Source organism: Bos taurus, chromosome 20 (assembly GCF_002263795.3).
Source record: "Bos taurus isolate L1 Dominette 01449 registration number 42190680 breed Hereford chromosome 20, ARS-UCD2.0, whole genome shotgun sequence".
Lineage (NCBI taxonomy): Eukaryota > Metazoa > Chordata > Mammalia > Artiodactyla > Bovidae > Bos > Bos taurus.
The window spans coordinates 7,950,812-7,966,336 of NC_037347.1; the positions used below are offsets into that span (position 1 = coordinate 7,950,812).

The following is a 15,525-nucleotide window of genomic DNA, read 5'->3' on the forward strand; positions in this document are numbered from 1 at the left end:
AATGACTACAATAGGTTTCAATAAGAGTTACCTGTGAGACAGAAGTGGAGGTATGGAAACGGGGAGAGAATAATGGGGATCTGTGCAAGATAACATAAACAGCTTTTTACATGATTTCTTTCATCCACTGTGTGTGTGTATGTGCATGCCCGCAAATTTCTGAAAGGACTGTCATCAAAATACTAATGAAAATTCATCCAAAGGTGGAATTTGAAGTGATCTCTATTTTCTTCTTGGTAATTTCTTATTCTTTTTTTATAATAAGCAAGTGTGATTTAAATAATCCTTGAAATAAAGCCATTTTATTGAGAAAAAAACCTTTGGAAATCAATTTCTCAAGGAAAAGCTCTTCTATTTTGTTTACAGCACTGAACTGATATTTTTGTAAAGATGAATGCTAATTACACTTTATTTAAAATAAAAATGTAATTAATGTGGAAAAGGAAGTTCTTGGATGAAGTGCATAACAACATGTATTTTATGCTGCTGCTGTTCAGTTGCTAAGTTGTGTCTGACTTTCTGAGACCCCATGGACTGCAGCCCACCAAGCTCCTCTGTCCATGAGATTTCCCAGGCAAGAATACTGGAGTGGTTTGCCATTTCCTTGTCCAGGGTATCCTCCTGACCCAGGGATCGAACCCACAACTCCTGCATTAGCAGATGGATTCTTTACCATTGAGTCACCAGGGAAGCCATATGTGTATTTTATAACCTTTCTTAATCAACAAAAATTTAGAGAAAACTCAATTTTTAAAGTAATCAAAAATAACCTACAATGGAATATAATCTGTAAAAAAAAAAAAAAAAAAACTAAATCACTATGCTGCACATGTAAAACTAACACACATTGCAAATCAACTATACAATTTTTTTAAAAATTCAGCAAAAACATACAATCTTTCTTGTGAATGTACAAACGTTTTCTCTTTCAAAATTCAATCTGATACTCAGCAAAATCTCTTTTTAAGCTGTACTTGCAGCAGTTCCTCTTTTTACATACAGACTAGAAAATAAACAAAAACCAACTAAAAATAAAAAATAACTTTATGACTTCAAATATAGAATGTAAGTTCCCAAGTGGTGTCCATTAAATAGCATTAAGCTAGAAAATAAGTATCTCAGATCAGTTATAATCATTGTAATTTACACTTTTCCAGGCTTTCCCATTTCTCATTAGTTTCTTCACTACAGCTCTTTGCTAGCTTAAAACATCTCCTCCTAAAACCATGTTACCATTCTATCTGAAAATTAAGCCTGGACTTCAAACCAGATGGCATGCCTCTGCTTTTCTTCGGGGAACAAACGCCTGGCCTTTCAGAACTGCTTCCTTTAGTTCCCCTCAAAATACAGATGCAGGAAGCTGCTAGAGGCTGAAAATTGGATTTGTAATGCTTATATCCCTAAGGTTTGCAAATCAATATTATAAACTCTTGGCTATCAGTCCTGCCAACTCCATCTTCTTCTGTAATCTTATTATGCTGCAGTGTTTCTCTGTTCCTGCAATAACAACTCAACGGACCTCCATGGTTCATTTAAAAATTAGGGTAAGTCTAAGGCTGAGTTCAGGAATATTTCTGCATTCCCAGTACTGAGACTGTCCCATTCCTAAAGATAAGCAAACACAAATGCTTGCCAAGGAGAAAAAAGTTTGACCCCCAAAAATAAAGGAAAACATTTAAAGCACATGATCAGATAAACACATAATCAGAGACTATACTTCCTCCCTCTGAAACAGATTCCTGGAAGATAGAGAAAAGAAGATTAAGTTCTTGCTTTGTGCTCACAATAAAACTAGGTGGGTATAGAAGAAATATACCATGCCAAGATACGAAAATACTGCATAGAAACTGAAAACAAAGTAATGGCCCAAAACTGTTCTGGCAAGCAGGAAATAAACTTATTAGTACAGAACACTAAAGTAAAATAGAAAAGAAAACATGCTGGCAGAAATCAGACTAAAAAAAAAATTTTTAAAGGACAGAAGAGTTAGAACAGTCCAGCCATAGAATATCAGCTGTTCTAGAAGGTGAAGACAATGCTGAAAGACCAAAGGATAAAACCTTAAAAAGAAGTTGAAAGTTTTCATGGATTCAAACAAAATATATGGGGCAGGGGGCAGGGAAAGACTTACATCCATAGATTTTTTTTTTTCTATAGGTATAAAGAATCTACCATCTTTAGGAAGGATTCTCTATGGTGACCCAAAAATAAAAATGGAAAAACATTTTAACTATAAAAGTTTTGTAAGAAATAAATCAAAACAGGTTATAATCAAAGGAACCAAAAAGAAATCACTTATAGGACCCACTTGAATGAAGTACCCTTTTGTGAAGGATGGACAGAAGTTGGGGAATAATTGCTATTTTTTTTTCTCCATGATTATTGCCCCATTATGTGATTTAATTCTTCTTGAGGTAAATCTCACAATTTATGTTTCTAAAGCCTGTCTTAAATGATTTTTCCAGTGTATTAGCGTACAATTATGCTTAATATTTTTTATAATCAAGATCAAGAAACAACAGTTAGAACCAGACATAGAATGGACTGGTTCAAAACTGGGAAAGGAGTATGTCAAAGCTATATATTGTCACGCTACTTATTTAACTCATATGCAGAGTACATCATGTGTGATGCCGGGCTGGATGAAGCAGAAACTGGAATCAAGATTGCCAGGAGAAATATCAATAACCTCAGATATGCAGACAATACCATTCTAATGGCAGAAAGCAAAGAGGAATTAAAGAGCCTCTTGATGAAGGTGAAAGAGGAGGGTGAAAAACCTGGCTTAAAACTCAACAGTCAAAAAACAAAGATCATGGTATCCTGTCCCATCACTTCATGGCAAATAGATGGGGAAACAATGGAAACAGTGGCAGCTTTATTTTCTTAGGCTCCAAAATCACTGCAGATGGTGACTGCAGCCATGAAATTAAAAGACGATCGCTTCTTGAAGAAAAGCTATGACCAACCTAGACAGCATATTAAAAAGCAGAGACATTACTTTGCCAACAAAAGTCCGTCTAGTCAAAGCTATGATTTTTCCAGTAGTCATGTATGATGTGAGAGCTGGACCATAAAGAAGGCTGAGCACCAAAGAATTGATGCTTTTGAACTGTGGTGTTGGAGAAGACTCTTGAGAGTCCCTTGGACTGCAAGGAGATCCAACCAGCCTATCCTAAAGGAAATCAGTCCTGAATATTTATTGGAAGGACTGATGTTGAAGCTCCAATACTTTGGTCACCTGATGCAAAGAGACAACTCATTGGAAAAGACCCTGATGCTGGGAAAGACTGAAGGCAGGAGGAGAAGGGGATGACAGAGGATGAGATGGTTGGATGGCATCACTGACTCAATGGACATGATTTTGAGCCAACTCCGGGTGATGGTGAAGGACCTGGAAGCATGGTGTGCTGCAGTCCGTGGGGTCTCAAAGAGTTGGACACAGCTGAGGGACTGAACGACAACAGCAAATCATCTCAATAGGTTAAGGACTCTTCATAATTTCTAGTTTTGTTTGGGTTCTCTCTTAACCACACTTAGAGTTATCTTGTTTTTCCAAAAGAACTAGTCATGACAACTAGACAGAATCACTGGGAATACACTGGAAAGAATCAAAATTCCAAGATTCAGTGTATCAGTCACATGAGAAAACACACCATGTAAATAAATGCCAAAAGAACCTTCAATAAAATTCAACACAAATTTATAGATAAAACTCGGGAAAAAATACACCAAAATTTCAACATCATTATACATAACAGGACTAAAAATGGTGTTGATTTTTGCGCGTATTTTAAAATAAATATATATAACATAATAAATATGAATAAAATATTATGGGTTTATAACCAGATTGCCGTAAACTAGGAGAAAACAGAAGTGAATATTTACGAAACATCTGAAGACAGAAGGTCACAGAGGAAGCCTGCCCCAAGATACAAAAACAAATAATAGCCTAGCTTGTGTCTGCTTTGCCTATGTGTTACTCATCTGATGAAATTTGATTTAAAACGTGTTTTCATTATAATACTTCCCCACTGACTGCTTACTGCATGAGGTCAAACGGGAAGATTGGTTTAGGTCAATCCACAAAGATACCGACACAAAACATCAAGTGGAAAGGCACGTTTCAGTTATGCTAAATACAGTGTATTTCATCTGAGATACCAGTTATAATATGCATTTTATATTCCACTAGGAGAAAAACTGCCAAGTTTTTGTGAGTTTTATACTTTTAAAAGAGCTCATCGAAATTTATAGACTTTACCACATTATCATGTTGCTCTTTCCATGTCTTTCTATACACACAGTAACTTTGACTTTTTAATGCCAAATCACAGTGAAATCATTTTGAAAGCAATTAATTCATATAGAACCAGAAAGGCACATATGTAATTTAAAATGACAACAGTGTGAACCATTGTGACCAAGGTCACACATGCGCAGGTATTGACAGCTCCATCATGACACCCGCCAGGATAAACACTGAAGGGAGAGTCTCTCAGTTTCAGAGATGTAAAATGAGAAAATTACACCTTTAAACTGATAAATAACAATAACATTTCACACCATCATTCCCCAGCCATTTTGGCACTGGGAATGGTTTCATGAAGAACAAGTTTTCCCTGGACTGGGGGTGCAGAATGGTTTCGGGAGGATTCAAGTGCCTCCACTCCGCCTCAGGTCATCAGACTTTAGAGTCTCATCAGGAGCACACAACCTACATCTCTCATATGTACAGCTTACAGTAGGGTTCGCACCCCTATAAGAATCTAATATCACCAATGATCTGGCACGAGGTGGGGCAGGTGACAATGCAAGCTATGGGGAGCAGCTGTAAATACAGACGAAGCTTTGCTTGCTCACCCGCCACTCACCTCCTGCTGTATGGCCCAGTTTCTAACAGGCCACAGACCAGTACCAGTCTGTGGCCCAGGGGCTGGGGATCCCTGTTTTAAACCATCTATAGAGGATGAGATTATGAGTGGCTTATTTTCTGAACACTTTCTGTATTTTTTTGTTTTTTTCTAATTAGTTTATATTATTTGATAATTAAAAAACTTTTTTGCTCTCCGTTGGTCTGTTTAAGTGTCTTCTCTCCTTAAGCAATGCATATTGACTCTTCCCAAATCTGGTCTTAATCTGGTAGTCTAGGTTCGAAATATACCAAAATGTTGATCAACTACGAGGTTTTGAAAGCTGGAGGCATAATCCTCCCAGACATCAGACAATAATACAAAGCTCCAGTAAACAGAGCAGTCGGTACTGGCACACACCAAAAAAGACATCTGGATCAATGCGACAGAACAGAGAAATAAACTTACACACTCACAGTCAACCAGCAACAAAGGGGGCAAGAATATACAATAAGGAAGAGACAGTCTCCTCAGCTAGTGGTGCCGGGAATGCAGCTATCCAGGACAGCTGCATATAAATCAATGAAGGTAGAACAATCCCTCACACTAGACACAAAAATAAACTCAAAATGGCTTAAGGACTTAAATACAAGATGTGACACTGTAAAACTCCTAGGAGAGAACACAGACAAAACACTCTCTGACATAAATCACAGCAATGTTCTCATAGCTCAGTCTCCCAAGGCAATAGAAATAAAAGCAAAAATAAACAAATGAGATCTGATCAAACTTCAAATGTTTTTCGTAGCAAAAGAAAACCATAAACAAAACAAAAAGACAACCTACTGAGTGGGAGAAAATATTTTCAAATGATGCAACTGACAAGGGCTTAATTTTCAAAATACACAAACAGCTCATACAACTCAATAACAAACAAACAAAAAAAAGCCCATTGAAAAATGGGCAGAAGACCAAAATAGACATTTCTTTGAAGACGACATACAGATGGCCAATAGGCACATGAAAAAATGCTTAACATTATTAATTATTACAGAAATACAAATCAAAACTACAGTGAGGTACCACCTTACACTGGTCAGAATGGCCATCATCAAAAAGTCTACAAACAGCAAATGCTGGGGAGGCTGGGGTTGGGGTCAGGGTGGGTGGCGGGTGCAGAGAAAAGGGAACCTTCCTACACTGCTGGTGAGAATGTAAACTGATGCAGCCCCTAGAAAACACACTATGGAGGTTCCTTAAAAAAATAAAAATAGACTTGCCATATTATCCAGTAATCCCACTCCTGGGCATTTATCTGGAGAAAACTCTAATTCAAGTAGATACAATGCACCCCTATGTTCATAGCAGCACTGTTTACAATAGCTAAGACATGGGAGTACCCTAAATGTCCACCGACAGATAAATGGATAAAGAAGATGTGGGGTGTGTGTGTATGGAATGGAATATTACTCGGCCACGAAAAAAGGATGAAATAATGCCATTTGCAGCAACATGAATGGACCTAGAAATTATTGTACTACATAAAGTCAGAAAGAAAACAAAACATGCCATATGATAGCACTTATATATAGAATCTAAATATAGCAAATGAAGCAACCGACAAACAACTAATCTCAAAAATATACAAGCAACTCCTACAGCTCAACTCCAGAAAAATAAACGACCCAATCAAAAAATGGGCCAAAGAACTAAATAGACATTTCTCCAAAAAAGACATACAGATGGCTAACAAACACATGAAAAGATGCTCAACATCACTCATTATCAGAGAAATGCAAATCAAAACCACTATGAGGTACCATTTCACACCAGTCAGAATGGCTGCGATCCAAAAGTCTACAAGCAATAAATGCTGGAGAGGGTGTGGAGAAAAGGGAACCCTCTTACACTGTTGGTGGGAATGCAAACTAGTACAGCCACTATGGAGAACAGTGTGGAGATTCCTTAAAAAACTGGAAATAGAACTGCCTTATGATCCAGCAACCCCACTGCTGGGCATACACACTGAGGAAACCAGAAGGGAAAGAGACACGTGTACCCCAATGTTCATCGCAGCACTGTTTATAATAGCCAAGACATGGAAGCAACCTAGATGTCCATCAGCAGATGAATGGATAAGAAAGCTATGGTACATATACACAATGGAGTATTACTCAGCCATTAAAAAGAATACATTTGAATCAGTTCTAATGAGGTGGATGAAACTGGAGCCTATTATACAGAGTGAAGTAAGCCAGAAGGAAAAACATAAATACAGTATACTAACGCATATATATGGAATTTAGAAAGATGGTAACAATAACCCGGTGTACGAGACAGAAAAAGAGACACTGATGTATAGAACAGTCTTATGGACTCTGTGGGAGGGGGAGAGGGTGGGAAGATTTGGGAGAATGGCAATGAAACATGTAAAATATCATGTAGGAAACGAGTTGCCAGTCCAGGTTCGATGCACGATGCTGGATGCTTGGGGCTGGTGCACTGGGACGGCCCAGAGGGATGGTATGGGGAGGGAGGAGGGAGGAGGGTTCGGGATGGGGAACACATGTATACCTGTGGTGGATTCATTTTGATATTTGGCAAAACTAATACAATTATGTAAAGTTTAAAAATAAAATAAAATTGGAAGAAAAAAAATAAAATAAAATAAAATAAAATATGACACAAATGTACTTATTTATGAAACAGAAACAGACTCACAGACATAGAAAACAAACTTACATCTACCAAAGGGAAAAGGGTGTGGAACAGGGATACATTAGGAGTTTGGGATTAGCAGATTCTTGCTGTTGCTTAGTCACTTAGTCACTAAATCGAGTCCAACTCTGTCGCGACCCCATGGACTGCAGCCCACCAGGTTCCTTTGCCATGGGATTTCCCAGGCAAGCATACTGGAGTGGGTTGCCATTCCCTTCTCCAGGGGATCTTCCCCACCCAGGGACCGAACCCATGACTCCTGCATTAGCAGCTGAATTCTTTACCACTGAGCCAGCTGGGATACAAGCTACTACACATAAAATAGATGAATAACAAGGTCCCGCTATATAGCACGGGGAACTATATTCAGTGTCCTATAATAAACCATAACAGAAAAGAGTATAAAAAAGAAAAAACTATATATATAGTTATGTGTGTGTGTGTGTGTGTATGTGTATAACTGAATCACTGCTGTACGGCAGAAACTAATCCAACACTGTAAGTCAAACATACTTCAATTTTTTTTTTTTTTTACTTTTTTTTTAAATTTATTTTATTTTTAAACTTTACAATATTGTATTGGTTTTGCCAAACATCGAAATGAATCTGCCACAGGTATACCTGTCTTCCCCATCCTGGACCTCCTCCCTCCTCCCTCCCCATACCATCCCTCTGGGTCGTCCCAGTGCACCAGCCCCAAGCATCCAGTATCGTGCATCGAACCTGGACTGGTGACTTGTTCCATATATGATATTACATGTATTTCAATGCCATTCTCCCAAATCATCCCACCCTCTTCCTCTCCCACAGAATCCAAAAGACTGTTCTATACATCAGTGTCTCTTTTGCTGTCTCGTATACAAGGTTATTGTCACCATCTTTCTAAATTCCATATATATGCGTTAGTATACTGTATTGGTGTTTTTCTTTCTGGCTTACTTCACTCTGTATAATAGGCTCCAGTTTCATCCACCTCATTAGAACTGATTCAAATGTATTCTTTTTAATGGCTGAGTAATACTGTATTGTGTATATGTACCACAGCTTTCTTATCCATTCATCTGCTGATGGACATCTAGGTTGCTTCCATGTCCTGGCTATTATAAACAGTGCTGCGATGAACATTGGGGTACACATGTCTCTTTCAGTTCTGGTTTCCTCAGTGTGTATTCCCAAGCAGTGGGATTGCTGGATCATAAGGCAGTTCTATTTCCAGTTTTTTAAGGAATCTCCACACTGTTCTCCATAGTGGCTGTACTAGTTTGCATTCCCACCAACAGTGTAAGAGGGTTCCCTTTTCTCCACACCCTCTCCAGCATTTATTGCTTGTAGACTTTTGGATCGCAGCCATTCTGACTGGCTTCAAGTTTTATATGATGATTGGATTTTAGATCTGTTTGGTTTGAGGTAGGGGAGCAGAGTGGAAAGAATAAAGCTAAAGAGGATTAAGTTACCAAAAAAATTAAAAACTTGGGACTAAATTGGTCTAATGTAGCCTTGAACCAATCTCTTTTCTTAATCTTAATTATGGCTAGGCCAAGTCTAACCATCTATAAATCATTTTATGACCTCCAAATCACAACCTAGAGAGAACACTCTAGACACTGGGTAACCCAGAAGGCAGCTTTTTCATTATTCAGTTATCTTATCATTTTGTTTTTCTCCAGAGAATAGAGTGGAATGTGTAAGGGGGAGGGGAGGACGCAGCAAGGGAGGAGGAGGAGGGGAGAGAGGGAGGGCCTGGGGAGTGATGTGTGTGTAAGGAGAAACGAATGACTATATTTTAATTGATTTAAGATTCTATTTAAATTTGTTCCAGTTCCTTGATATTTTGTCTATTGGGGATATATATAAATTGAGATCATACTAGATCATTCTAGATTTAATATTCTTGGTGTATTTCATGAGTGGATGATACAAAGGCTACCTGAAAGCCCAGTTCCAATGCATACAACCCACGCCCACCCGCCACCAACACAGGTTCCAAGAAGACGTTATGCCTAAAATAAGGAAGGTAGAGAAAATCATCTGTCATTTTCTATGTGGGGAGACAACTGGTTCACTTCTGTTACACCTAGTAACTGCCTTCAGGAACAGAATCCTCTGTCAGCCCAGAAGGTGCATCTGATCAGGAACCTCACCAGCTTCTCTGCCCACACAACCCCCACCACCACCTATCTATGTATGTCCCAGTACTTTTGCCTTTGAATTCCTATTTCATGATTTTACCTTACTATCATGTTACCAACTATCACTGAACCCCTCTCCTCCAAAGAAACACACAGAAAGCATTCTTGGTTATTATCAGCATATCATATAATAATGTGTTCAAAAATCATCCACAGAGATAAACTGAATATTTTTGAGTCCAGAAGTTAATACAGTTAAGCATTGGTTGTATAGTGGTGAGCAGAGCTGCCTTCCAGAAGTTATACAGTTAAAAGTTACTCAGGAAAATACCATTAAAACCTAGACTTTGGAACCAGGAGTCAACCAGTTTTAAAAGTTTCCATGCAAAAACTTGAACTAGACAGTAATGCTGTGTGCGACTTTTTTAAAACTCCCAACTCAACAGTAACCAAGACATTTCTTCCCACTTTGGTCCCGTGGCTTTCAAGTCCAGGAATGAGCCACTTAGGCCTGCAGCCCAGGGCTTAGGCACTTACATACAGAGGTACTTCGCTGCAGTTCAGCTCCATGGTTTCCGCATCTGCAATGAAAATAACAAACAAGAGAGTTATTGGAGGAGTCCCCGTGTGACCAACCAGTAGAGCTGTATCCTGCCTTTCAGTTAACATCATGGAGGGAAGAGATACCCACTAGATAGGAAAACTGCAGAGTCAAAACTAAGAACAAAGGAATAAGATGCTCTCCGTATAAAATAACTTCCCCCCTTTCTTCTTTCACATGAATATCTACAATAAGGAAAATCTATCACCCCCAACATTATCCCACTGACTGCTCCCAAACAGAAATTGTCAATATATTTCAGAAAGCCAAGAAAGGCCAACACAAGCATGTGGCAAGTTTTGCTTTAGTTAATCACTTAGGCTACTCTGAGGTCAGAATCCACTCCTGGCTGGACGGGGCAGGAGGCTATGGGTGACAAGACAGATCTCGGACCTGTTACTCAGGACCTGAAAGCTTTCTCCGGAGGGAGGCAGCCCACTGTCAGGCTAACCAGCCTCTCCACTAGCTGTAGACACCCCATCTGCACCCAGAAACCAGCTAGCAGCTTAGACAAAAGGAGCATCATTTAAATGAGGTTCACTGAACACCTTCAATGGGCTCAGCATTGCACAAAGATGACCAGGAAACGATCCACTCCTCACAGAGCTCACAGCTGAACGGACACCTAAAGATGGGAAGAAAGTGAAGAGTGGGCTGCATGTGAACTCTGAGGAGGGCCGACAAGGAGACTCACGGCCCCCATCACCTCTCCTCTCTCCCCCCACCCACCTGCGTCCTCTGGGACACAGTTCTGCTCACCAGGGCAAGCCTGGCTCTGGTCCCCAGGCCACCACCAGCTGCAGTACTTTGGGGATGTCTCTTAAGAAGGCAGACACGGAGCACCTGAACTGTGATTTTGAGTACAGTAATCCCCAGAGGACACACGTGACCCAGAGGACAAATACAAAGATTTCTATTTTATTTCTTTATAAAATCATTTAGCTCACATTTTACTAATAGTTCATAAACATGCTGGCGCTGGCCACCTTCCTGGGTCACAAGTTACCTTCCATGACTCATCTGGAGAGAAGACAGAGGGCATCACAAGGCCGAGGGGTTGAGAGCTGGGCCCCGCCTTGGTCCTCGTTTTCAACACTTTGGGCCCCGTGGCAGTTCATGTGGACACACTTAAATGGGCCTACAGGCTATCGTTAACAATTTTTAATGAAACTAACCTCATAAATTGGATGAATGGTTTAAGGAGTCCAGAAGAAAGTTCAAATTAAAAATAAAAATAACCACAAAAATAACAAAACTGAGACTCCCAATCCCAAAAGGAATTGTTCATCAGCTACACTATAAAATAAAAATAATGACCAACCTGAGAGCATTGACAAGTACATGCCCCCAAGATTCAAAATGATCAAGAAGGCATTTACAATATGAATGTAGGACCTCCCTGGTGGTACGGTGGATGGGAATCCGCCTGACAGCGCAGGGAGGGGTTGATCCCTAAGCCAAGAAGATTCCACATGCTGAGCAGCAACTAAGACCCTGCGCCACAGCTGCTGAGCCTGTGCTCTAGGGTCCAAGGGCCACAACTACTGAAGCCCGTGTGACTAGAGCTGTGCTCCACAAGAGAAACCACCATGAGAAGCTCGCACAGCGCAACTAGAGAAAGCCCACAGTCGGCAACAAAGACCCAGTGCAACCAAAAATAAATAAATAAAATTTAAAACATGCAGGGCTTCCCTGGGAGGCTCAGCTGGTAAAGAATACGCCTGCACTGTGGGAGACCTGGGTTCGGTCCCTGGGTTGGGAAGATCCCCTGGAGAAGGGAAAGGCTACCCACTCCAGGATTCTGGTCTACAGAATTCCATGTACCATATAGTCCATGGGATCACAAAGAGTCGGACACGACTGAGCGACTTTCACTTTCAAACGAACGTATATCCACAGCACATGTACCATGACTCTCACACTAAATGTATGCTGTGTCTCAAAATACTAGTCCTCTTTCACCTGTTAACTACACAATTCCAATCTTTTATAAAACTTTACTGAACTTGATAATAAAATCAGAAGATTCTTTGAAGATTTCTACTTAATAGTAAAAGAAATGAATGCACTCTATGGTAAGCACAGTGCTAAGAAAAAATGGCTGAAACATAGAGTCAAAAAACACAAAGTTAAAAACTAAAGCACGTTCCTTTAGGAGCGAAACTTTTAAAACGGAATGTTCTAAGAAACCCATTAGGACAAATTAAGCTGTGTGGAAGACTTGCTATAGAGTTAGAGAAAAGTACAGATGGTATTAGATTTTGTCTGATAAAATACATTTAAAAAGTCACTTTGGGTGAGAATATGAAGATTTTCTGAAGAGTGAATTACTGCTTCAGTAAATAATGTTCAAAATACCACCCTGATGGGGCAACTTCTCAGATAGGAAGTTTAAAAAGCACAAATGCAAAATCCATTCACTGTGTCATTCACGGGTGAGATATCGTAACAAAGAACCTGAAGCCAAAAGCACAGTTTGCCAGGATGTCAGTGTGGTTAATTTTATAGAAATAAGACCTTTAAACATGGTCAAATCTTTACAGCCGCTGCTACAACAAGACGGGAAATGACCATAAAAATCTTTACCACATTAAAGGGTGTTGGTTATTTCGCAACAAAGTACTTTAAAAAGTTGCCAACCGTGTACCACCTAATCTTCTAACAAAAATAGAAGTGTTCCAAACTTTTGCTGGGTTTTCTAAGATTAAAACTGGCTGTTTACAGCAGATTTTTCTTAAAATATTTTTCAAATAAATATCCTATCCCTTCTAGAAAGGGGTGATATTTAATAAGTGAAAAAGAAAAGGCATCTCAAAAGAAACAGGTTATAGACAGTATACACCATCGTAAAAACATGCTGAAAAAGTATTTGTATGTTTTTATTTTGTGATTTTGATGCAAAAATTATTTAAAGTTTGCCATCTACTAAAGCCCTCATACACACGAGCTTTAAATTTTGGGGAAAGGCTTTCTAATATACTTTTTTAACCTTGCCAAATGTTTCATGGGTTTTTTTCCTTTTTAATGCAACAACTTCTGATTAATTTGCAGGAAGAATGATTAACATCAGGAAAAATGGGAATTTACTAGCTACATTTAAACAAACTCTTATATAATTGTTGGATGGGATTAAAATATAAATCCCTTTATTTATAAGTACACCCAGCACTCACTTCTTCAATTAGAGTCTTTTTTACCATAGTATGGTATCCTTTCCAGCTATGACACTTCAAAACCAATTTCAAAATAAACAGTACTTGGAACCAGACATTCAAGCCAAAGTACTACACAGCATTAAAGTTACTAAGCATAGATTTTCAAAACAGTGGCACATTATCACTATATTACTCTGCCATGTATTACATGTCAATGCTTTTAGTGAGAACAAAAGGGGCTATTAAAAATTTTTTTTTACTACAATGTTTAACCTTTACAGCTTTTTAGATTTGAGGTATGTTTTAGAATATACACTGTTACAGTAGTTATTGTCGTTCGGTCACTAAGTCATGTCTGAGTCTTTGCAACCCATGGACTGCAGCACGCCAGGCTCCCCTGTCCTTCACTATCTCCCGGAGTTTGCTCAAATTCATGTCCGTGCCACAGTAGCATGTTTTATTAATAAGTACATTAAGTAAGGGATACACACTAACATTTCATACTTAAGGGTACAGGACAACATTTTGAAGCTCAGCTCTATAAAGTAAGCAAGCCTTCCCCACAATGGTTAGGCTGCTTTGCCCAAGTCCTCCTCCTCTGCGTTCAGTAGACTATGGCATGACCTGTGGAGTGCAGGGCGCTCACCAGAGCCTCTAGAGTTGTGTGTTTATCCAGTGAAAAGGCCCACGTGGGCTGAAGTGCAGTCCAGAATCCAACCTGGCACAGCTCTGTGAAGGATCCAGGGTCTGCAGTCAGTACAAGGCCCACTTCATCAAACGCCTGCCTCAACTTTGGACTGTAATCATCTCAGACGAAAAGCAAAACATCAAGGGCTAAACAACATATTTACATTTCACCTGACATTTAACAACTCATATTTTATTATTTCTGTTTACCTTTTGCCTGTTTTCAGTGAAGACAGTTAAGAACCATTTTGAGCAGCAGTTTTCTTGTTTTCCAGAGAAACTATATTTCACTGCTTGAAAAAATAAACTAAAACCAAAACCCCCACAGTTCTCAGCCTCAATTCCAACACTTATAAAACCTCTATCAGGATCACCTACTTAAGCTGTAAATAAAAAAGTTCAAAGCAAATATATCTTCAAATAAAACTTCAAACCAAATCAGATATTAAAAACTATATCCTCACTTTTCTGAAATTAATTCCTCTGTTATAGCTAAAAGCAGTAACCTCTGTGTTCACTTGCAGAGCTGCATGGTGTAATGAGGCCATACCTCCTTTTACATCAAGTTTAATGATAAAAAATTTGTATTTGCTAAACAAGTCACAATTGCCTAAGTTCTTCACATGCTGTAGCTTTGCACAATGCAAGAGAAGTGTCATGCGCTGCGCTTCATTTTCTAACGCTTGAGTTCTCCACCTGCGATTTCAAAAATTGAGACTCAAGTACTTTTATATCGTACTGCACTTTTTTTTTTAATATTTGAGAAACTGAAGAGCCAATACAGTTCTAGTCTTTCTGGCAGACACCATGGACTAATTTGGGGTCTCAGTAGAGAGCCGCAACTTTTAATTTTACTCCCCAAAGAGGAAACAATCTTGTGAAAAGATCATCAAGATACAAAAAATTCAATATTTTAGATATTTTTTGAAAAATATATACTATTCCAATATCTTTGATTGCTAGTTAACTCTAAAGAAAAATATTAGACTGTTTTCAACAGGTGAAAAGAATATTTTAATGTTTAAAAATAACATTTAACTAATACAGAAAAAAATCAATTCTTTGAAGTTCTGGGTTTCCCAAGTTTTTGCATCTAAATGAAATATTCTAAGACTGAGTCAATATAAAACCATGGCTAATTTTGTCTTCAACATGCTAAAAACTGGTGTGTATGCCTCTCACACAACCTATTAACAGATAAAGATCAAATATTTATCAATACTATAAACAACTACATTTAGAAGGATAACGGTACGTGAAGTACTGCATTAAGTATTTTACCAACATCATCTTAGAGAATCCTCATGGCTGCTGTTGTTCAATCGCTAAGTCATGTCCGACTCTTGTGACCCCGTGGACTGCGGTACTCCAGGCTTCCC

At 38.8% G+C, this 15,525-nt stretch overlaps 1 protein-coding gene across 10 annotated transcripts in view; it reads right to left on the reverse strand.

The window, feature by feature from the left end:
* Positions 1–15,525, reverse strand: part of ARHGEF28 (Rho guanine nucleotide exchange factor 28) — a 344,670-nt gene that overhangs the window by 267,772 nt on the left and 61,373 nt on the right. For 5 of the 10 annotated variants that reach the window (XM_059878798.1, XM_059878797.1, XM_059878796.1 and 2 more), the window contains one exon: positions 10,241–10,284. In XM_059878798.1, coding sequence (XP_059734781.1) covers positions 10,241–10,273 — 33 coding nt within the window. In that variant the 5' untranslated portion in view covers positions 10,274–10,284. Of the gene's footprint in view, positions 1–10,240; positions 10,285–10,852; positions 11,216–15,525 lie in introns of those variants that run through there. The other 5 variants (XR_009491884.1, XM_024981402.2, XM_024981401.2 and 2 more) reach the window with 3 other exon arrangements.